The 23,603-nt window shown below is 51.4% G+C and overlaps 1 protein-coding gene across 1 annotated transcript in view; it reads right to left on the bottom strand.

The window, feature by feature from the left end:
- Positions 1–4,151: 4,151 nt before the first annotated feature.
- The window catches only part of ATP2A3 (ATPase sarcoplasmic/endoplasmic reticulum Ca2+ transporting 3), a 52,886-nt gene continuing 33,434 nt past the window's right edge, over positions 4,152–23,603 (bottom strand). Inside the window, 13 exon segments of the mRNA XM_079325256.1 lie at positions 4,152–8,823; positions 13,418–13,508; positions 15,423–15,540; positions 16,099–16,216; positions 16,545–16,678; positions 17,297–17,382; positions 17,807–18,009; positions 18,608–18,828; positions 18,910–19,245; positions 20,050–20,268; positions 21,258–21,383; positions 22,148–22,279; positions 22,490–22,592. Of these exon segments, the coding sequence (XP_079181382.1) occupies positions 8,748–8,823; positions 13,418–13,508; positions 15,423–15,540; positions 16,099–16,216; positions 16,545–16,678; positions 17,297–17,382; positions 17,807–18,009; positions 18,608–18,828; positions 18,910–19,245; positions 20,050–20,268; positions 21,258–21,383; positions 22,148–22,279; positions 22,490–22,592 (1,963 nt within the window). The 3' untranslated portion in view covers positions 4,152–8,747.

Consider the following 23,603-nt stretch of genomic DNA (forward strand, 5'->3'; position numbering starts at 1 on the left):
TTCAGCACTCCAGGCAGGGACAGGCTCCATGAGCCCCATTTCATCTGCTGCCTCCCTTGGCCTCAAAGGAGACACTTTGAGACACCAAGTCTGGGATAAAAGCCCTCTCTGCAGGAGGAAATCCTTTTGGAAGCAGGGAACATCTTCACCTGCTGGGATAAATCTTTCCTTTCAGGAATATTTCTTTTAGCATCACTGCCTCTCAAGTTCACTTGCTCACTGTCACATCAATCTTTCGACTCAATATATTACAGACCTGACAACTGTGAAATAAGTGGAACAAATCAATTATCTTTGCTGGGCAATAAGGAAAACTGGGGGAAAATCAACTGAATCTTTTATCTGAATCTCTTGGGTGCACCATGAAGCCTGGGAATCAAAATCAGATGATCCCACGTTGCAAGTGATGTGATGAAATCCCAATGCCTCAGTCCTCAGCAACATGGAAAGCTGTCAGACAAGGAGCCAAAAGCAAATACAAAATGCTGATGTTAATCATACAGATTGAAGGCTGATACTGCTATTGAGCAGAGCAGACAAACCTTATAAGCTTAGATATCTGTCAGGAGAGAAGCAAATAACTTACTGTATGAAACGAGGCCTTTTAGGGAAGGCTGCTCACCCTTGCCAAGGCCATGGGGATAATGAAAATAGGACAGCTAAATTTAACAGCAAAATGACTTGTAAAAGAGTCACTTCTAACCTCCTCTCTGGTACTTGGAGTTAATAAAGTGGTTATAGCATGGATTTAGCTAAAATACTTTCCATTGGGAGATAATGTGCATCTGCCATTTTATAATCTCTTGGAGCCATGCTGCAGCTGGGAGTGGGGCTGGACCGTGTCTGGACAGATTTGGAGAGCAGAACACCCCAACGTGGAGAACCTGAACCTTTTCCTGGGTTGATACCAGCACCCAGCATGGCCACAGCATCCAAATGTTTGTAAAAACCCACCTATAGGCCCACACCTCTCCCACACCCAGGCCATCCCTGGGATTGCCACTCCTTAAATGACTTTATCACAGGGAGTGCAGCTGGTTTGCACAGACACTGCTCGCCCTGCAGCGGGGCCGTGGTGGCGCCGGGTGGCTGCCAACACCCCTGCCTGTCCCTGCCAGCTGCTTATCGAGGGACAGTGCCAGCCTGGCACTCACTGGACACAGGTCTGAGATAATGGGGCTGTGATGCTTCCAGCTGTGGTGCAGGCACTGGGCTGTCCTGAGGCCACATTGGGATGGCTGTTTGCTGTGATGATAAATGCATTACTAAATGTGATAATAAATGAAAAGTAAAAATAGAATTAGGAGGAAGAGGTTTTTATCAGCCTGCTGTGTAAGGTGTAGCTTGGGGGGTGTCCCATGGCCCTCTGCACCAATACCCACATGTACCTGGGATTTTGGGGATGGTTTTATCTCGGGTTCCCACAGCCACTAACTGGCATGGTGCTGTCAATACACTCACAGCCATCTCCTCTGAATAACTTCTGTAGTCTTGGCCACTTCCAAGCAGAGCAGGCAGGAGGCACTGGGGGTGCCCTGCCTGGAGTGATGAGCTGTGGGTGCTGCTGGAGGAGCAATGGCAGCTTGAGTTCATCTTGAGCTCATCTGCAGAGGTCCTGGGCACTGAGGATGGGCTTGCCCAGGGCACAGAAAGTGCTGAATCTTGGACTTGACCTGAGCAGCATGGAAACAAGGAACCAAGTGGGACAACACAGGGACACAGAGAGTAGACATGGAAGTGTTTGAGGCCAGGATGGATGAGACCTTGAGCAGCCTGGTCTAGTGGAAGGTGTCTCTGACCATGGGAGGGGGTTTGAACGAGATGATCTTTAAGGCCCCTTCCAACCCAAACCAATCTGTGATTCTATGACTCTAAAACTAGATAGAGATAAGGAAAATGAGCCCATCTAGCTCCACTGCCCACAGAGGGGAAAAGGGAAGCAGAAACAGCAAATGAGGCTCTAAAGGTTCTGTGTCTGAGATTGTAAAGACCTAGGGCTAGATTTCCCAAACACCCTCCTGGGTCAGCTGGCATTGACTGGTCCCCAGTGCCAGGTTTTGGCCTCATCCAACATCTCCAGCTCCAGTTGGGCCAGATGCCAAGGGCATTGAGGGCTGCTGACCCTCCAAGGGTATCCCTGGCAGTGTTGTGCAGGGCTAGCATAGGAGTCCATCCATGGCTGTGAAAGCAGCTCCTTCCCCCTGCCCATTGCACATACTCAGCCTGTGCTTAGGGCTGAGAGAAAAATGAAAAATCCGGTATTTTTAAGTAAAATATTTGGAATTGCAAGAGCATCCTTGTTTTGAGCTGGGAAGGAACTGCTGGAGCACAAAGAGGGTTCTGAAAACCTCTGCATGGGGTTCAAACCCACCCACAGCCAAGGAAGCACCCCTGTGGAAGGCATAAATGCTACCAGGTATTTCCAGGCTCTCAGACACTGATGGGGGGAAAAGAAAACATAAAAATAATAGATGAAGCTCATTACACAACCCAGACTCATGCTTGGCAGTGTCTAGCACCGAGCTCTGAATTTCAGCACAAAAATGCGCGGCACGCTGCGGATCGTGCATGGGGAGGAGAAACACAGAGGCAAGATTTCAAATGTGATGGTGGTGCAGAGGGGACCTGCTGTGGCCAAAGTGGCCAAGAAGAGCCCCTGAGAGCTGGTGGCTTTCCCGAGTAATTCTGGCTGCCACAGAACCCTTGCCCTCACCAGTTGCAGGAGGTGCTTACCGTGCACCACTGGCAATGGGAAGGGGAGGGTGGAAAAAATTGGCAGATGGGAGCAAGCAAGGTCTTACAAAACAGCATGTTCAGTTTTCTTTCCAATTTTAACTTGTCCTTGACCTCTCTTCGCTCCTTCCCAGCAGGGCTGGCTTGGCTCTGTGCTTGTCCCGTGCTGCAACGCCCCAGCACATGATGTTTTTGGTGGTACTCACCCCTCAGAAGTGGCATTTCCGTCCCCAGTTGCTGTGACAACACATCTCCCTGGAAATACTTCAACAACTGTTTAGCTGATGCCAAAGCAAACATGAACCTGAGGTGCTGGGGGTACCAAATGTGTCAATGGCCCTGTGGCCATTGTGGCCTCCAGAAATGTGGATGCACATCCAGTGTGGGGGCTGGACCTGTGCCATGGGATACAGGGACACTTTTTGGAAGGCTAACACTTGTTTTCTGAATCATGCCTTCAAAAGACAAGCAGAGCCCCAGGTGATTGATGGTGCCAGGGGTCCAGGGACTGACACAACAGCAGGTGGGGAATTTGAGGTGGTTTTGGCTTCACTGCTGTGTGGTGAGACAGCATTTTTGGTATGATGGGCTGGCTTGAAGGTCACCTCCAGCCATGACAGGGGTGCTCCTCCTGCTCTGACATTAGCCTGCACCAGCAAAGAGGAGGCCAAGCAATGGCCCTGTCCCCAAACCAGCATGTGCCAGGGTATCCCATGTCCCTCTCTGTAACCCCCCGTGGGTTACAAAGCTTCTGGCTTACCTTGTGCACCACCTCTGTCCTGCTCACAGCTTTGGGAAGGAATTTATGGGGCCAGCAAAAAAGCACCATGAACACAGATTTGCTCCAAAACAGGACCTGCAGCTGGCTCAGGATTTTCTGCTTCAAACATCACCATGGGCAGAGCTCTGGGTGATGCAGAGATGGAAATGCATGGCCCAAGCCCTGTGCCATCCCCCCAGAGGAAGCCAAGTTATTTAATTATTATTTATTTCACAATTATTTCTTGTGGAGGTTATTGCAGGGCTTATTTAAACCTCCCCTCCCAGCTAGGGGAGATATGGTGATGACTATTCTGGATACAGTCAAAATTAGCACTGTTATTTGTATTCTTGTGCCCCAGGAGTGAATTCAAAAATTCCCAACAGTCGTATTATGCCACTCCGCTCATTTTGCCTTTGTCATCCCATGCCAGGCACGAGCTCAGCTCCATTTCTAGTTTGGCTCCTCTGAAAACCCACAAGAAATCCTGGTCTGGTGAGCACAGCTCCTTTTAGGGCTGAAGAATGTCCTCAGGCACTCCCATATGGCTCCATGGGCTCCCAAATGTCCCCCAAATCAGCCACAAGTGGGACAAGAAAAGAAAAAAAAAAAAAAAAAAAGAAAAGGTAAAACAATAACAACAAAATAGACAAAAAACTCCCCAGAGTCATCCAGTAAAATTGCTTTATTTCTGTAATTTTCTAAGTATAAAACAAATCAGCCCAATATTGTGTGAACAGAGTGGATTGTATGGATGTGACCACAAGGAGCCTTCCCACGCCTTCCCGCCACACCTGGCTATTTACAGTCAAAGGACACTAAAGGTTTAGGAAGTGGTAATTTAGTGGAAAAATATCTCTCATATAATAAAATAGGAAACCTCATTTCTTTCAGTTCTACCCCTCAGGTAACACCATCCCACCCCCCAAGATATAACAATTTACCATTTGCTATGAAGCATAATCTCAGAGATTTCTACATTTGGCTGTTCAGGCATCTCATATAAAAAAATCAGCATATTCCCAGACTGAAGGTACTGAGGGTACCCACTGGCAGTTGAGTGGTCACCCTCCTCTTGGTCCCAAGTGCCCATCACTCCAGGCACACACAGATTTTGGCTCATTTAATGCCCCACTCACACCAAAAGCTGAATGGCACCACAAGAACAGGTCCAGGGAGCACAGTTTACCCTGTGTCTCCTCCTCACTGCAGCCCTGCAAATCCTAACCCCAGCTGTGGCACACAAGATCTGCATGGGGTAAAGCCCTCTCCTTGGTCAGTGCCAAAAACCTGAGTGTCAGGCTGTCTCCCATGACAGAAAATGCCACTGCAGAAATGGGAGGACAAGGAGCCCAGATGGGGCTGAATCTCTGTCACCATTGATACAAAGTGATGGCCATGCCAGGTATGGTCCAAAAATCACAGTAAGTTTTGGGAGATGGCAGTGGGGACTCTGGTGCGTCTGAGTTTCAGGAGTGCTGTAATGCCAAGGTCACTGAACCTCATTAACATCTCCCAGCCAGGGCCCCTGCACAGCTCAAACCATTATTCATTCAGTTTTCCCTGACTGGAAAGCAGTATTGTCAACCTGATGTACAAAAGAAGGTCCAAAAATTAATGTTGAGTCTTCCTATTGCTCCTCTTTCTGCCACCCACACTGTGAGCAGAAACTCCCACCCAATCCCAGATTTGATGCTCTTACAGGAACAATGTCCCCCAGCCCCTCCACAGAGCCTGTCCCCCCTGCTGCCCTCTCCAGTGCCTGGTGGTGCCATCCAGCCTTGGCTGAGCAGAGCATCACCAGAAACAGACACACAGAATGTTCACAGTGCCAAAACCCCAAACACACAAACACAAACCTCACCCAGACCTGTGCCACACAACACAAATAATGCAGGATGCAGCACTTTCCTCTTTTTCCTTTTCCAACCTGCCTCCCCATGGGATCACACATCACAGGGGGAAGAGCTCAGCCACCAACTGGCCACAATGACACAATATCCCAAAACAGTACAAAAGACTTTCCACAGCTGATCCCACTGGTGTTTACCCCAGGAGCACAGGAGCTTTCCCTCCCACCTTGGCTGTACCTCAGCATGGTGCTTGGCCCCTGAGGAAGGAGAATAAAGTGCTCATGGATAATCCCATGCTGCCATCCAGCACATCCTACACCCTGCATCTTGTGGAGGATCTGTCCCAGCAGCCCACCAATGCTAAAGGTCTTGCTGGAAAGACCTGAGTTTTATTTATAGACTTTGAATATGCCAGGCAGCACCATCAAAATAAAACTAAAAAGGAAATAATTCCTAACTTCTGTTGCCAAGAAAAGCAAGGATCCCAGAGGTTTGCCCCTAAGCTGCTTTATAAAAAAAGCTTTAGGGCAAAGCAGCCACTCAGTGTCCATCTCCCTTGTATTGCACAGTCAGATGCCTTGGTAAGACACAAGAGCCTATCCCAAAGTCCCAGCAGGCTGCTGCTGGCACACATGCAATAAATAACTGCTCTGTTATTTATCCTGACCTTTCACTGAAGAATAAAGGAAAAAAGTACTTACATCTATGGATATTTTTCTACCTCGTTAAGATGTTTGAAGTATAAGCCCCTGTAATCAAAAGTATGAAGTGAAACCTGTACTCCAAGGAATTAAAGGATGAGGGGAGGGAGATGTGGTCAACAATTCAGAAGGGGAATGGGGATGTGTCAAAATGGTCCCTCCTAGCAAGGGGGCCACCTGCTCCAGGCAGCTCTAGTGCAGATTACCTGGCCTGTTTTCTAGATGCATCTGAAGGCTCACAATAGAAATAAAATACAATTTGCTGGTGCTGGAAAGAACAAGCTGGGACACAGCTCTGATTTCTTGCCCATGATGGCTCAGGGGTTGGTAACTCACAATTGTGACCCAATGATTGCATGGACAGACTGACACTGCCTGGGCTTTTACACGACAAACTTCTCCACACCACACATATTTGGGTTAAATTAATAATCCTCCACCAGACATTAAGTCCAGGGAAAGCAGTGTAACTCAGGTGGTGGATGGACCAAGCAGGTTCCTGTAGGCACAAGGGACCAAGGCCACCACGAGCCAGGGAGATGCACTGGGCAGCTGAAGGTCCTGCTGGACCCTCCAAGCAGGGCTGGGATGCTCTGAATCCAGTCCAGGCTCTGAATCCAGCCCAGCTTCCCCAAACTGGTTCTTAGCCTCAGAGAAACAGAGAAGCTGCTTCCTCTGCTGACACTGAGCTGGAACTGGACTGAATTCCCACTGGTTGTTTCTCTGCACACAGTAATGGAGATGGACTCAATCATCTTGGATGTTTTTCCCAGCTTAAGCAATTCTTTAGTTCTGTGACCTGTACTAAAATAAGGTGAAATCCACCCTTTTGAGGAAGGGCAAATCACATGTCTACAGTCTTACTGAAGCCTTATTTTGAAGGCTTATACAGTACCTGGGTCATGTCCTGGTTCTCTGCACCAGGGTGGGTCTCATCCATGGTGAAAATCTTTGAAGAGGAATTAGTTATCCCGTGGGATCAACCGATTAAGTCATTTAGACAGAACACATTTGAAAAATAAAACTTCTTCAAGACCAAGTATAATAAGATTTTAAAAAATCAGCAACAATCTTCTAACCACAGAGTATCTATAAAGATCTTTTTAAAGAGCTCCATATTAAAATTCCTTGAATACATTATATATTAAATACAGTAACAACATTTCATGCAAGGTTTTCTGTACAATAAATCAGCTCAGTAGTATAATAATTCTGTACATTCCCATTGGTCTGGGGGCTCTGCTCATCTTCAATGCTGGTGATGGAGAAAAGAAAGGAAGGATGATATTTGGCACCTACTGTATGGAAGGAGAGAGGTTCTTGCCCAGATGATACAGGAAAACACTGGAAGCTTTTAGGAGGCAAAAAGTAGAAGAGAAAACCCAACAGCAAAGGAGCAAATGCTAACCCAGACCCTGGCTCTAGTGCTGCTGCTGCTGGAATGTAAGAGAAAGTAAAGATACAGGCTCTGGCTAACTAAATATCATCAGGATGGATCCTAGAGGACTGTGAGGAAAACAGGAGGGAGGATTTGGAGAGCTGGAGAAGAAACCAACCACTATCAGCTTCTCAGCTGACACAGCTCAATGGAGAAAGATAAATTTTATGGATCCCAAAATCCACTCCTGATCTACAAACCCTCACTCCTGCTGGGTAAAAATGCCCAGAGGGCAAGATAAAAGTTGGTGCCTTAAAAAAGGGATGCCACAACAAACACCACTCACAGAGAAAGACCACATTATGTACAAGCATACATTCATTCCCATCCTGATCCCCAGGCAAGGATGCCCTGTGCAAGTCAGTGATGTTCCCCAAAGCAGAGCACATGAGCTCATGGATGTGCTCCTATACACTGAAGCTCTATTCCTGCTAGGGAAATAGCTAAAAATTCACTGAGGAAAGAAAGTGTGACCAGGAAGGAGTGGTGGACATGAGGGATGCAAGGTGGGCATCCCCTTGCTTTTCTTTACCTGGCTGCCCCTACAAAGAGAAGGACTGCCTTATATAGTGCAGATGGGATCCAGCAAGATGCCAGCTGGAGAACAGACAGGACTTCATTGTGCTTTGGTGCTGGATGAGCCTGAGAAGGTTCTGGGCTGCCCATAATGCAGGGATCAAACAGGACAGTGTGATAAACAGGGAGAACTTCACCTTGCACCCCATGCATCTGATGTATAAACACACACCCATGGATCACACCAGTGCTGGACACACTTTGAAGCTATGCCCAGCTGCTGCAGCCACTGGAGCAGAGCACAGCAGCTCAACTGTGGGCACCATCAAGGCTCAACAACCCCAACACACAGCCCCTCTCCTCTCTCCCAAGCCCTTCCCAGCCCCTGAAGCTGCCTTGTGCATCCCATCCCACTGTGGGATGTGGCCTCAGATCCCACCTTCCTGCCTTAATCTCTCACAAAGGCCACCTTGCCTGTGCTCACTCACAGGGTAACAATTGGAAAGAGGGTCTTGAATTTGGCAAGAACAAATCCCAAGGAACCACATTAACAACAATTCAGATCCACACAGCTCCATCCCCAAACTCTGCACCAGCTGTCCAGTAATTGCACTCATATGTACAGGAAAGAGAAAGCTAGAGAACAGAACAAAGTCAGGATTGTTTTTTGGAGGGTTCAGCCACGTTTTGTGGTGGTGGGACACATGCATGTCCTGCTGGCCTGGCCTGGCCACACATGCAGGGCTTCAGTCTGAGTCACAAGCCAGGGATCCTCCAGCTCGGAGTGTCACCCTCGAGTTGCTCATTTCTTGTCCTCTTCTCCTGAAAGGAAGGGTAAAAAGAGAAAAATATAAGTGAGGGTTCAAAAGGAAACTGTGGGAGCTCAGGGTGTACCCCTGGCCTCCTTGGGGGTCTCAAAACCCCCCTGGTGAGGGTCTCAAAGACCCCTGAGTGAGATCCTGATGTCTCAAGTGCTGAAATTACCAATACAGAGGGGGAAATTACCTGGGGGGAAATTACCAATACAGAGGGAATGGAAACAAGCCACCAAAATTAGTAAAGTGTAAATTAGATTATTAGAACTTAGATAAATAGACTTTTGGGAATATTTGTGATAAGGGACACGTGGCCAAGATGGAGAATTTGGGAGGTGGATACCTCTTCCTCCTTCTTCTCCCTGTCATCCATGATGGGTGACATCCTGGCACTTTTAGATTGGATGGGGTCAGAGCTGGACCTTTTAACAAAATTGTATTTTACTGGAAAATTGTTGTAAACATGTAGCACGTAATTTAGACTATATAAGATAAGCCCTGCCTTCACCAGGCAGATTCCACCCTGGATGCCCAGCTGAGCAGACTGCTGTTAGCCAGGCAAAAAGTTCCTGAGATAAGAAACAATAAACAATCCTTGAAGCCTCTGAAAACCATCTCCAGCAATTACTCATTGGCTGCTTTGGGAAAAACCAGGATTTAAACCACTGCATGTCCTTCTGAGGTGATCTCAGGTCTAAGGAGAAACCTCAGACTGGGACAGAAACCAGCTCTGTGTTTTTGTTACCAGCAGTGGTTGCTCCTGGGCTGATCCCAGAGGAACTGGGATCCTGTCTGTACCCAGCTGGCCTGGCTGCAGCTATGGCAGGAGGATGCTGGTTCCTCTGCAGGAGGGAGGAAAAGGGATGAGATGGAGCCATGTGGAAGGTGAGTAGGCAGATTCCCTCCCTGCTGCTCCTAATGGTATGCAGGGAAAAGCTGTGGCTCAGAGAGGAGGGAGCTCACTGATCCTCCCAGCCACCCCAGAGCCCAGCCCTGCTGCAGCCAGAGACAGGCACTGCTCCATGGGCTGACACCACTACCCACTGCTACACCCATAAACACCTCCAGAACAACGAGCAGGGACCAACCCACTCACCACAGCCACTGTCCCAGGGCTGCCCTCCTACCCTCTCCCTCCCCCCAGAGGGATGGGGTTGGATATGGAAGACAACAGGCAACACATGGCTTGTAGGAGAGGATGGTACCCAGCTTGAACTCCATGTGAGCAGCCTCAAAATCCCTGCCAGAACTCGACTAACAGCAACTAGATCCCAAATTTTCAAGCAGTTGACAGAAGTGTCCCTGATCCCTCAGGCAGCAGCTGCTCTGCTGCCCAGGGTAGTTTGGTCTGCCCAGAATAGATTTTTTTTCCCTTAAAAAACACCCACCCAGAAGCAGCACTTGCTAAGGAGAGTTAGAAAAATCCCTTATCATGAATCTTTTGACTGTATTTCTCTATCTTTCATCACTGCACACATCACAAAATACATCTCACTGGGGACTGCTGTTCCTGTGCCCTTGATAAATAAGGGTCCTGCCCAGGGTTACCCGTGGGGCTCCTTGCCTGCTGCCAGCCCTGGTGCCAACAAGCTTCCAGGGGAATTAATAAATAACAGGCAAGAGAGAGGGAAAAGGCTTTTTTGCAACTTCTGCCAAAAGTTTTTTCCAGTGCTGGCTGTAGAGCCCAGGCCTTGTGTCCTGGGATGGAATGGTTTGCTGTGATGGCAGCATCCCTCTGGATGACACTGAGGGTTTTGGTGTAAAGCAGGGATGGTGGCAACTGCACTGTGTTAAACATCACTGCAATAATCAAAATTGATCTCCTTCCCTCTCCTCCAGCAGCTGAACAGTCCCCACCAGGTGACACACCAGTGGTAACTTGTCACCCATGGCACTTCCCCTAAACACATCACCCCATGGTTGTGCAAACGGGGGAGGATGCCCTGGAATGGGCAGGCAGGGACAGGAAGGGGACATGGCTGCAGTGTTTAACTACAGTGGATGCTCTTCAGAAAGCTGATTCAGGTCTCTAAATTAACACCATCCTGGCATGGAGTGAGTCAGGTGTTTCCACAAGCCCTGCAACCAGCCAAGGATCCAGCTCCCACATTTGCAGGTCCCTGTCCTTCCCTCACACTGGTGACAGCAGCAGGAGGGATGTTTGCAGGGATGATGGGATGCTCCTGGTCCCTCTGGATGCTGCCTCACACCAGGGGTGTCACAGCCCTTCAGCACTTGTAAATCAGCAACTGAACAACGTGAGCTTAGCTCCTCCAAGGACAGCTGAGGCTTCAGGGGAGGATTTCCCTTACTGCTTTGGACTCTCCTCAACAGGTTCCTGTAAAAGGTGCTGCTGGAGGGATGCAGGCTCCCACTGCCAGCCCAGATCACCTCCTCACCAAGGGAAACACTGCAGCCCTTGTAGCTCAGAAAACTGAACATCTCCCCCATCACACCCTGAGCTTCAGCCCAGACCCTGGACCCTAGGAGAAAACCAAAAAGGAAATTGTCCCCACATCCCTTTGCAATACCAGGGCACCAACATTGGAGCTTCCCTCTGCTCTTCCATTTCTAAAGCACCACACACAGACACGTATGAAAAAACAGGAAAGGGGGGAAATAACAACAAAAAGCAAAGCAGCAGAGCTGTAAAATCCCCTGTGGAAATTCCAGCACTGGAAGGTGCAGCACCACTCTCCTGCAGAGCATCCCACAGCTCAAGGGAATACTTGGCCCATGGGGACACATTCCTCTGCCAGCACCCAGCCAAGGTAGCTCCATGCACAGATTACCCTACAAGGGCAGGCCAGGGCTGCAGGCACTCACTGCTGCTCTGCTGTGCCAGGGACAGGGATGCTGCCTCCCTGCAGGAACAGGGGCAGCTGCAGCACCCCTGTGCTCCTGGGGGTTCCCTCATACCCAGCTGCAGGTGCATGGGGGAAATGGAGGGTGAACAGCCCCTTTCTGCTGTATGCTGGAGGGTTTTTTGTGCTGGGACATGAAGATGTTGGTCCCTGCAAATTTTGGGCTGTCTCAGATGCAGAGCTCCATCTGCCCCTGGCAGGGAGTGTGATGCACTTGTCACTGCACTGCCACCTCTGCCAGGCACTCTCCTCTGGGAGGATGCTGAAGCCTAAAGCTGATGCCAGCTTTGCAGAGAAGTGGCCAAAGCTCCCCTGGTGGAGATGTTCACCCAAGGGAGAACCTCACCTGCACATCAGCTGCAGTGGCAGAGACTGCAGGGCACTGTGCTGCCCATGGGACAGGGAACAGGGACAGTGGGGACAGGAACAGGGTGGGGTGGCCATCATCTTGCACCTCCTGTAAAATGCCCTGGGGGCTGCTGTCCTCACTGGGCACAAGGACAAGCAGCTGCCTAAATGCTAATCTGCCACAAAAGACACCAAGTCAACTCCTGTGCATCCAAACTCCTGATTTTCAGCAGCCCTGCTGCTGTCAGGACAGGCATGGAGTTGTGCTGCAGAAAACACCTGCTTTGTGATTTTGCCCCTGCTTTTACCACAGCACAGGTGAGAAATGTGATGCTCAGCACCCAGACAGGGCCTGCTGCTGAACATGAGGAGGAGCAGGGACAGTGCAGCAGGGTGGCCTCAGCAGTGGGCAGATGGTGCACAGAGGAACATGAGCACTGGGGTTATCTCAGTGTCCTCCCCAGATTTGGTACTTCTTGAGAAACACTCAGAAAAGAGACAAAGAGACTTCTGCAAGGCCTTGGCACAGATGCCTGGAAACCTGCATACCACAGGATTGGGAAAGAACAAACACTTGAAATGCATAGAGCATGGAAAATATTAAAGATACTACAGCAAGAGATCCCTGGGGGTGGTGAGCCCTTGTGAGCCTGGCAGTGTGTGACAGACCCTGAGAACATCTCCATGCCCCTGACCAGAACATCTGCAGCTCACACAAAGCCAACCTCAGCCATGCACATTCTCTCATTCTCACATTCACATCACTTCCCAAAACTGAGACAGCAGAAGCTCCAGAGGGGCCAGACAGGAATGAAGGCAGCCAGATATGCAAAGCATGTGAGATGAAAGGCTGAATGTGAGCAGAGTGATGGGAGAGGAATGTAAGGCACTGAGACCACAGTGAGAACTGAAGAGTCTCAGCTTTCTGCCACTTCAAGGACAAGGAAAATCCAGTGTATAATGAAACACAGCTTACCTAAATCTCATAAAAAGAGAAACATTTCCATGCAAAATCTGAATCAGCAGAACTCACAGCTATACATTTGCATTCCTCAGCTGAAGACCCCTGGCCATCCCTTGGAAGGTCCCTTGCTGCAGACCATCCCCAAGCACTGTCTTCAAGTGCTAGCCTGGCCCCTGGCCAAAACTGCCATCAAGCAGCTACTTCACAGCCTGGCTGGGCCTTATTTTGAAGCAAAACACAGAGCCCACTGCGGGAAAGGGGATCCTGTCTGGGCAGAGTCCCTTGGCTCTATTATTGTATCTCTGCTCCGTATCTGAGCCATGGTCACCCAGACACATTGCAGGCAGATCCCAGCACACACAAGCAGGACCTGCAGGAAGCACAGGGATGGAGCATTCAGGGATGAGACACATAAGGAAGCCAACCCTTGCTCTGAAACCAACCCCTGCTCTGGAGTCTTGCAGGTATTCAACTCGTGCTCTCCACTCCACTCGGGTCTTACTGTCCTGAGAATGCCTGGCAAAAAAATCACAAGACCACACATAAAAGCGGATTTTGGAGGTTTTTTTCTTTTGCTTTTCAAATGCCAGAGGAATCAGGAAGGTGAAGGTTTCAATTACTTCTTTCAAGTCTGATGATGTAAGCGTGGTGATTTTGCCTCACAGCCATGACAGAAGAGCTGCATGGAAAACCCTGGATCCAAGAGACAGAGCAACCCATGAGCATCAGCAGCATTGTGACTGTGTGGTGAGGGAAGCTCAGAGGACCTGAAACATTGGGAGTGCCATGGGAGGAGAAAACTGAGCTGCTATGATGGCACTTGAGAGGGCTGTGTGCCTACCAGAAACCTCACTGTACTTGGAGCTGTGCAGGCAGAGCCAAAGAAAAGCCCTTCCTCCAACAGTGCTGAGATGTTATAGGGAAATACAAAATGTGGGAGAAAGACAGACTCAGCCCCAGACCACAGAAGGTGAAGTGAAGACCAAGGGCATGCATGGGATGCAACATTAACCAGCACTCCTACACCCAGCCCAGTGCCACGCTGTCGAATTGTTGCTACAGGCTCATAATTGTGAGGTAAAACAGACCTGGGTGTCTGATGAGAGATGAAACAATTCAATAAAAAGAGATTAAAAACAATTTCTACCTGGTTGGTAAAAACAGGGGCCCTGCACCTCTGTTTCTCTGAGCAATTACAGAGTTTCTGCATCAGCTCAACACAGGAAGAAAGGCTGACATGAGCACCACCTGCACACTGGGACACACTGATGGGGAGAGGGAGGGAGTGGGATCATTTCCTGCCTGCAATACTTTCTCATCCCAAATCTCCAGGTAATTGCAAAGCTCTGCTCCATGCGAATACAAATGCAGCTGTTACAATGCCCCAAAGCCCTCCTTGACAGGCTGGCCAGACCTGCCTGGAAGGGCTAGGGTGGCTTTGCACAGATTTTCTGGGTTGTTATTACAAGGTGAAGGGAAAAAAGAAGGGTTTGCCATGACACAGGTTGCCTAAGGGGTGAAAAGCTGGTTTGAGCAAGGTGATGGTGTGGGGGGACATTCAGTCCTCACACTCAGATTGTCCATCTGCCCCCAGAGCTCCCCTGAGCAAGGACAGAGCCTTTCCTGCCCTTCCTCTCCCTGCTATCACTGTCAGGGCAAGCTCACCCCCCAAAAAGAATAGATCCTGTTTTCTACCCCTGTGGCAGCCCAACCCTGCTCAGCAGCCCTGAGCCTGCAGCCACCACTGGGAAAACCCACGGGCTTAACTCAGTGCTGAGATATCCCCCACAGCAACTCCTTTAGCAAGACATGAAAGAAAAGATGATATCATCTCTTTGGAGGGCTGCCCAAAGACATGCTGTGATTTACAGCATGGAGCCCAGGAGCACACAGGAACTGCTGCTCCAGTGTCACAGGAGCTGCTTCTCCTCCAGTCGTGCCAAGGGCTCCATCCTCAGAGGTGCTGGCCAAGGGAAACCCCTTTAAAACCAGTTTATAAGGTGTTCAGTTGATCTTAGCATAGCCAACACAAAATAAGGATGGGCAGAGAGGGGTGGAAATCTGAGAGGGAAGAAGAAAGGGCTCCTGCTACAAATCAGTGATTTGTTTTGCTTTATAAGCAAAGGGATCCAGGTCCTGGAGGTTCAAGAGGAGTTGAATTAATAACCTATGGCAGATTTATCTAATCCTCCAGCTCCAAAGGGAGCATTTCAAGCACATGTAATTACCCACTGCTCTGCCAGGCGTGGCACCAGGAAGGAAGGGAGAAGGAGAAAAAGCCCCTTTGCCCAGCAAAGGTGGGTGAACATGCAGGTGCAGACATCACACGAGCACAGGAGGTGAGTGAGGGGCCCACAAAGCCACCAGGAAGGCCAAGCAAAGTGCTCCCAAAAGGAGGAGCCCAAGGCAGGGGGTGCAGACCATGCTCACCATCCAGGTGGTTGCGGGAAAGGTACTTGAGTCCTTCATCCAGCAGGATCACAGGCAGGGAGATCTTCATCACCACCACCCACTGTGGCCAGCTCAGGGGGGTCACCTGGAAGATGAGCTGCAGGGTGGAAAGGGTTGCACATGTCAGTAGGGAAGCAGGTGGGATATTCTGTTGTTTTAAGGATCACATTGTTGTTGTTAAAGGTTGAGAGAGGGTCGTTCCAGGTATAAAGAGGGAGGATGCAGATAGCCCAAACAGGAGGGTTTCTTCAAGGTCTGTCATGATCCAGAGTGGGTCTTGGCCAAGATGAGTAAAAAAATCTGTTCTTCACCTCTCCTGCAAATGGGGAAAGTGAGGCACAAGGTAGGACTGTGTGTTTATGTGCTCACAGGTGCTTGGCAGGTGACAAGGGACAATGTAACCTGAACAGAAACACCCTTCATCTTAAGCACCTTTGGGCATCAACCAAGGCATCCCCAACCTTGCAAAGGAAGGAGAAAACTCCTAAACGGCTGAAGCACCTTCTGGACATATCTAGAGCCTCTGCATTGCCCATAGGGAGAGCTTCTGACTCCTGGCTCATGGGGCAGAATGACTGGAAACAACCATCCCAAAGATTGCTCCAGGGATGAGCTTGCCAACAGAAGGCACAGGAAGGAGGCAGAGGGCACTCACAGGCATGGGCTTGACATAGAGGATGAGGAAGTGCAGAGCCATGGACATGATGATGGCCCCCAGCAGCCAGATGTTGAGCCAGGGTGGCATCCGCAGCAGGGATTGGTTCTCAGAGACACTGTGGAAGTGAGGGGACAGTGTTAGCTCCAGAAACCTGCATCTGCCCTTGCTGGGAACTTCATTTCCCTCCAACCTGCAAGGCCATGTGCTATATCCTTTCTTTTCCAGTTTATCTTCAGGCTTTGCTGCAAACTGGATATGGATGCCCAATTCAACCAGCAATGCATGGATTAGGGCTGGTCATTAATGACCAAATCACTAATGAATGCAGACCCAGTCCCTCTTTCACTGCTCTCAGCCCTCAGCCCACCCATAGATGCTCACAGAGCCCCTGCACAAAACCAGTCATGCACAGAGCAGAGAGAGCAGCCCTGTGGCCACCACACCTGTTCAGGGCATTGCACATTTCGATTGTCACCAGCACAGACAGAGCCATCGTCGTTGGGTATCGCGACTCGAAGATCTCACAGTCAATTCCTTCAAAGATGGGGTTGTCCTCAGTGCACCTCATGAAGTTCCTCTGTCAGCACAGGAAACTGCTGGTAAATACATGGCAGAGCAGCAGGAAGGGCAGGAGAGAGGAGGAAGAGTCGACTGGTTGGGGGGCATGTGATGAACTGGGTTGCTGTTAAATATCCAGTTCAGAAGCACCAATAAACTGCTCACAGTGACCCAGCTTCTGCTGGGGCTGGGCTTTAGGGTGTGGCTGGACAGTGGCTTTAGGGGCCTCAAGTGCAATAGGAAGGAGTTAAAGCACAAGTGTCTCCATCAGAAGTCCATCTTGCATTGCACATGCCATTGGGATGTGATAGCAACTGCTTTCCCCCTACCCTGCAGTTTTCACATTAGCTACAGTAATGTAACATGAGAACAGATCCCTTTCAATATGGGATGAGGCACAGAAGCTGCTTTCAGCTTCTCTGAATCTTTCTGAATCTGAAACTTTCACTGCCATGCAGGTGGCAGAAGCAAGGCTGGAAACAGCCTGAGAGAGAGAATTTGCTTCTGTTTTAAATTACTGTCTTCTCCAATTTGGGAATGCTACAACCAACACAGAGGAAAGTTAGATGAAAGACCCTACCACATGAAGGCATGCCCTCACCCCTCTGCCCCAGCTGCCAGCCTGCTCCTGACTCACCAGCTGATGGAAGGAGACCTGTGGTCCCTCGGCGTCGTACAGGAACCACCAGGTCGCTGCACCCACGGTGGCCAGGCCCACGTACACTGAGAGACAGAAACACTTAGCCCAGCACAGAGAGTGTGCTGCCCCAGGACAGCCCAGGACACCCTGACAGAGCTCCAGCAGCAGAGTGTCCTGCCCCAGGACAGCCCCAGCACACCCTGACAGAGCCCTGTCCCAGCACAGAGATTGTCCTGCCCCAGGACAGCCCAGGACACCCTGACAGAGCCCCAGCACAGAGAGTGTCCTGCCCCAGGACAGCCCAGGACACCCTGACAGAGCCCCAGCACAGAGATTGTCCTGCCCCAGGACAGTCCCACACCCTTACAGAGCCCCAGCACAGAGATTGTCCTGCCCCAGGACAGCCCCGCACACCCTGACAGAGCCCCTTACCCCAACACAGAGTGTGCTGCCCCAGGACAGCCCAGCACACCCTCCCTGACAGAGCCCTGCCCCAGCAGCACTCACCTCCCACAGCCAGGTAGCGGAAGAAGAGCCAGCCACTGATGAGGGGCTCCTTGGGGTTGCGGGGCTGCTTGTCCATGATGTCCAGGTCGGGGGGGTTGAAGCCCAGGGCAGTGGCTGGCAGCCCATCTGTCACCAGGTTCACCCACAGCAGCTGCACTGGGATGAGGGCCTCGGGCAAGCCCAGGATGGCTGTCAGGAAGATACTGCAGGGAAAAAACCAAGAGATACAAAATTAAACAAACTCTGGGAGCCAAGGTTCTGTGTCATGCGAAAGCATCTGGATACAAAGCCCCAAACTGAATATTCACCCAGAGTCCTGCAGAAGAACCCACAGCCCCTGATAAGGAACCTGAAGCCCAGCACTGAATTTTGCAGGTGAAATTTGTTTCTCTTGCTATTAAAATTTGCTTGGCAGTTGTAACCTAACTACGGATGTCCCCATGGCCACAAAGGTCCCCATTCCCAGCACAAACAATCATGCTGAAATGCAAGGGCAAAGGATGCCCAAGAGATCCCAAGGTTGTGCTGATGTTGCTGGGACTGGGTGACAACAGCCTGTGCACAAATATCTGCAGCCAGATCTGCCACTTGCATGGGTTAAAACAGGCAACACTTTGACAGAGCATGTCCTACAGGGTGGCAGGATTGCAAAACTACAAAAAAATCTCCCTGCCCTTGGGGAATGAGACACGGTGGCTGGGATTACCCCCTGGGCACTCCATGCTGAGTGCATGTCACCTGTCCCAGGGGATGTCCCCCCAGTGCTGCTCCTGCCGCGGTGCCCGCGCGGGAGGCGCTCACCAAACGACCTCGCCGACATTGGAGGAGATGAGATAGCGGATGAACTGCTTCATGTTGCTGTAGATGGCTCTGCCCTCCTCCACGGCCGACACGATGGTGGAGAAGTTGTCATCAGACAGCACCATCTCAGCAGCCGACTTGGCCACAGCCGTGCCCGACCCCATGGCGATGCCGATCTCCGCCTTCTTCAGCGCCGGGGCGTCATTGACCCCGTCGCCCGTCTGCACAAAGCAGGCTGGGTGTCAGGGACACAGCGGGCGGGGAGGGGGCCCAGCGGGGTGCCAGGGCTCCCCAGGGCTCACCATGGCCGTGATCTCGTTGAAGGACTGCAGGTACTCCACGATGCGCGACTTGTGCGCCGGCTCCACGCGGGCGAAGCAGCGAGCCTGGCGGCACGCCCGGCGCTGCTCCTCGGGGCTCAGCTCGTCGAACTCCCGGCCCGTGTAGGCTTTGGCACGCACGTCCTCGCTCTCCGAGAAGATGCCGATGCGGCGGCAGATGGCCACCGCCGTGCCCTTGTTGTCGCCCGTGATCATGATGACGCGGATGCCGGCCTTGCGGCACATCTCGATGGAGGACGTCACCTCTTTGCGGGGAGGGTCCAGCATCCCCACGCAGCCCACGAAGGTCAGGTTGTTCTGGGCGGGGGGAACACACCCCAGACCCACATTAGCCCTTGGGGTGCATCCACAACCCCCTGCTGTGCAACCACCCTGGGATTTCCCCTGGGAAGAAACTTCCAGGAGGTTTCCTATCAACTGCCCCATGGATGCACCCAATCCATCGGGATGCTCCCATCCCCTCTGCTCCTCCTCACAGGTTTTCTCTTTGCTCCCCTCCTCCCTATCCCTCACAATGGTCTCGAAGGTCCTCTTAGCAATCACTCCACGGGAAAATATTCTAGGAGATGGGGCTGGTTATCTTTCAGCCATCACACTGCCCACCACCCTGGGATTTGCCCTGGGAAGAAACTTTCAAGAAATTTCCTACCAATCGCCCCATGGATGCACTCAACAGCCCCAATCCATCAGGATGCCCCCATCCCCTCTGCTCCTCCTCACAGGTTTTCTCTTTGCTCCCCTCCTCCCCATCCCTCACAATGGTCTCCAAAGCCCTCTCCAAACCCCAGCAGACACTCCACAGGAGAACACGCTAGGAGATGGGGCTGGTTATCCTTCAGCCCACCACCCTGGGATTTCACTTGGGAAGAAACTTTCAGGTTTCCTATCAACTGCCCCATGGATGCACCCAATCCATCGAGATGCTCCCATCCCCTCTGCTCCTCCTCACATTTTCTCTTTGCTCCCCTCCTCCCCATCCCTCGCAAAGCCCTCTCAGCAGTCACTCCACAGGAGAACACGCTGGGAGAAGGGGCTGTTGAACCTTCAGCCATTCCACCCCCAGAGAAGGGCCGCAGGGCTCGGCAGCAGGAAGGCGCGTACCTCGTAGCGCACGAAGGCGGCCGAGTCGTGCAGCTGCATGCTGTCCCTGCGGGCGGGCGCGTCGTGCGTGGCCAGCGCCAGGCAGCGCAGCGTGTCCATGCCCGTGCCCCAGTCGCGGACCCTGGCCAGGATCCTGTCCCGCACCGCCGCCGTCAGCGGCACCTTGGCCGTGCCCACGCGAACGTGGCTGCAGCGCTCGATGACGCTCTCCGGGGCGCCCTGCGGACAGCGCGGGGCTCAGCAGCGGGAGGATGCTCCTGCACCGCAGCCGTGCCACAGGGTTGGGCAAAGGCAGGGGAGATATCCCCCCGAGTTCCAGCACTCGTCCCAGCCCTGCGGCTCACGGCACTAGGTGGCAGCCTCTGACCGAGCACACCCCGGAGCACAACCCAGAGCGGGTGTGCTGCAGAGCCGGCTGACCCCTGCAAAGCCCACATGGAGATCTCCCACCCCACAGATCCCCGCTCCGAGCTGCAGCGCTGAGGGCTGGAAATCTGTGCAGAAAAAAATGTGGGATGCTCAGCGGATGCTTGTGATGCCTTTGCAATTGAGGAAAATATGTCCTTCAGCATCCCAGCTTCTCACCCCTTCTGACCTTACAAAGGAGCCTGACATTACTCTTTAATATAAATCTTGCAATCCTTCTATTGCACCTCTTAAAAAGCCTGCCCAGGGCCACAGATCCAGAGGCTTCAGAGGGTCCCAGACTGACCTGGAGGGCAGAGTTCACCTACCCAGATAATGTCTCAGTGGGAACAACAATATCCAAATCTTCTCAGAGTCAGCGGGGAGAAATTCCACCACATCTCTTCTCTTGGGAAGAAAATGCCCTATGAAGCACTATTTTATTTCTGGTTACAGTGGAAAACTGGACATCATCCTTTGGGCATCACTGGCATCCAGAGGGTCCAAGCCTTTAATAAAGGCAAGTGCCCAAATTCTGCACAAGGGCAGCTCTCCCCTCTCCAGCACCAGCACCCTCAGCACCTTTTCCTTCTTCTAAATCATCTCACCCCTTTTTTTCCCTAACCAATATGGCAAAGCCTCACCTCCTCCCTGACCCCACCAGCCTACCTGCTTCATCCTGGATGCCCAGGCAGGCAGAGTGTGAGAGGAGCTCAGAGCACCATCACTGCCCTGTGCAGCACGGGCCAGACACTGCTGGACGTGCAGGGGTGGGATGGAGCCTGCAGCTGCTTTGTCCCTACCTTGACAAACATCTTGCTGCCAGCAGAGTTGTTGCCAGCCCCGGTGGGAGTGCAGTACACAGACATGGACTTGCGGTCCCGGGAGAACTCCAGGGTGCACTCCTTCCTCATCAGCTGCTTGATCACCTGCAGGAACAGCACTGGGCTGAGCCAGGGGCACTGGGGCTCTCTGCCTTGGCTGGCAACCCTGCTGAGCCCCAGGATGGGAGGAGAAGCCACAGGAGCCGGGGGGATGGGACAGGCTAAAAGCTTCAAGCTTTCTGTATCAGAAAGGAGTTGGGAGATTTATTACAACCTGCACAGATCTATCTGGGAAAAAATGCTGAACAGAGAGCCCTTTGAGCAAGTCATGACATTGTAAGATCTAAAGTGGAGGAAATACAGGCTCAAAATAAAGTGTATTTTCACCCAGAAGGACGGGGAGACACTGGAGTAGGAGAATAGCCAGCACATTTCATGTCAAAATAGATGTTTCTGAGGAGCAAGTGTCACTGGGGCAGGCAAGGCTCTGGGAATAGGGCTTGGTTGATGCTGGAGGGTGGCTGCTCAGTGCAACTGGGCACCTAAAGATAACTCCAAACTTCCTCATCTGCAGCCAGAGCTTGGGCTATCACTCAGAGGGTCTCTCCTGCCTGAGCAGGGACTGAACTGAGGTGGAACCTCAGGAATCACCTGCTCCAAAGCCCCATGTAGGCTGGTCCTCAAGGCATCAGCCCCCCAGGGCCACTGTTCTAAAAACTGCTCATCATGAGAGCCTGGAAATCACATCCCTGTGCCAAATCAGTCCCTCAGATCACTGCAGGTGTTTATTGCCCAAATATCAGACATGCTAAATCCCTCCTCTCCTCCCATCCCCAGTGCTGTAGCCCACAGAGGCTTCTCCCACTCACTGAATTGCAGGCATTGGCTCTCTCCACCTTGGAGAGTTTGCTGAGGTCTGTGTTGAAGACATTCATCTTCTCCACCAGGCACGTCAGGGCTGTTTCAGTGGCTTCCCCCACCTTCTCATAGACTTTTTTGGACTAGAGTGCAGAATAAAAGAGCTTAAGCTTTACAGCACATCCTCTGTGTGCTGCTGCCACCCAGGATGGTGTCACCCACCACCCCAGAGCATCCCCTTGGGATGAGCTGAAAACAGAGAAGGGGATCCCAAGGGACAAACTCTACTGGCCTTGCCCTGAAGCACAGCAAGAGCCTCCCCCCAGCCCACCCTGGCCCTGGTGCCCCCAGACCTCATTGTAGTCCAGTGAGGAGTCATTGCAGAGGGCACAGATGGTGGCCAGCTCCACCAGCCCGTCATACTGCCCGCACTGCACCGGCTGCTCGTCCTTCAGGCTGCCAAGAACAACCAAACAAAACCAGCTCACACCTTCAGCACAGCCAGCTCACACTAAAGAGCCCTTCTGGGCCATACATAGCCTGGGTACCACTCTTGTAAAAGGGGAAGCAAAAGGCACCGGTGCTGGCAATAAATCCTTGGGTTCACATTTTGTACTTTATTGAATGGGGCAGGACTAAATTGCAAATAAAATATCACAGGAGGCAAATAAATTCTGGAAGTGACCCAGAATAAAGAGGGCTGCAAAGAAGGAAGCAGAGGCTGCCCCCAGGCTGATGATGAAGGTGATGGACCAGAAAAGGGGCAAAGAAATTCATGTTACCATACACCTCCTCGGGGGTTTCCATTTGCTGTGAATCCACAGGAGCTGTGGAACCAACAGCAAGTCCCTTCTCCTCCCTGTGATGCTGTTTCACACTCCATAGGGAACCCAAGGGAGCATTTAGGAGCAGCAGAGAGCTTCAACAGCTGCACTGCTGTGCCTGCTTCCAAGCTAGGGATGAACTGTGATCTTTGCTTCCTAAATAGCAGCTCTTTGCTGTGGAAAGGAGAAGCCCTGAACACTCCAGGCAAGCCAGCTGCTTCTCCTCGCCTGGTGGCAGGAATGGTAGCAGTGGTTTTGAAGGAAATCAAAAATTATCCTGGTTCCAGCAGAGGTAACTGCAGGTTAGAGCTGTATAAACCCAGCCGGTCATCTGCTGGCTGGAAAAATAATTTGTCAGGCATTTACTAGGATCAGCTTATTCCACTGTTGGTTCCCAATGGAAAGAACATTTTGGAGCCCTTGTTACAGCTCGGGAGCGGAAAACACAGAGCAGCCAAGAAAATGTGAAAAATCTGTTTGGTGCAGGAGACAGAGCCACACTGGGCTGTGAGTGGGAAGGGAGATCCATCCACTGCTCCTGCCCAGAGATGCTGCCTGGCCCTGCTCCCTGGGCTGACAGGAAGGGACAGGGGGTGGAGGAGGGAGCTGTGGACACACCAAGCATGGCTTTTGCAGTATGGGA

This window comes from Erithacus rubecula (genome assembly GCF_903797595.1).
Source record: "Erithacus rubecula genome assembly, chromosome: 22".
In the NCBI taxonomy this organism is placed as follows: domain Eukaryota; kingdom Metazoa; phylum Chordata; class Aves; order Passeriformes; family Muscicapidae; genus Erithacus; species Erithacus rubecula.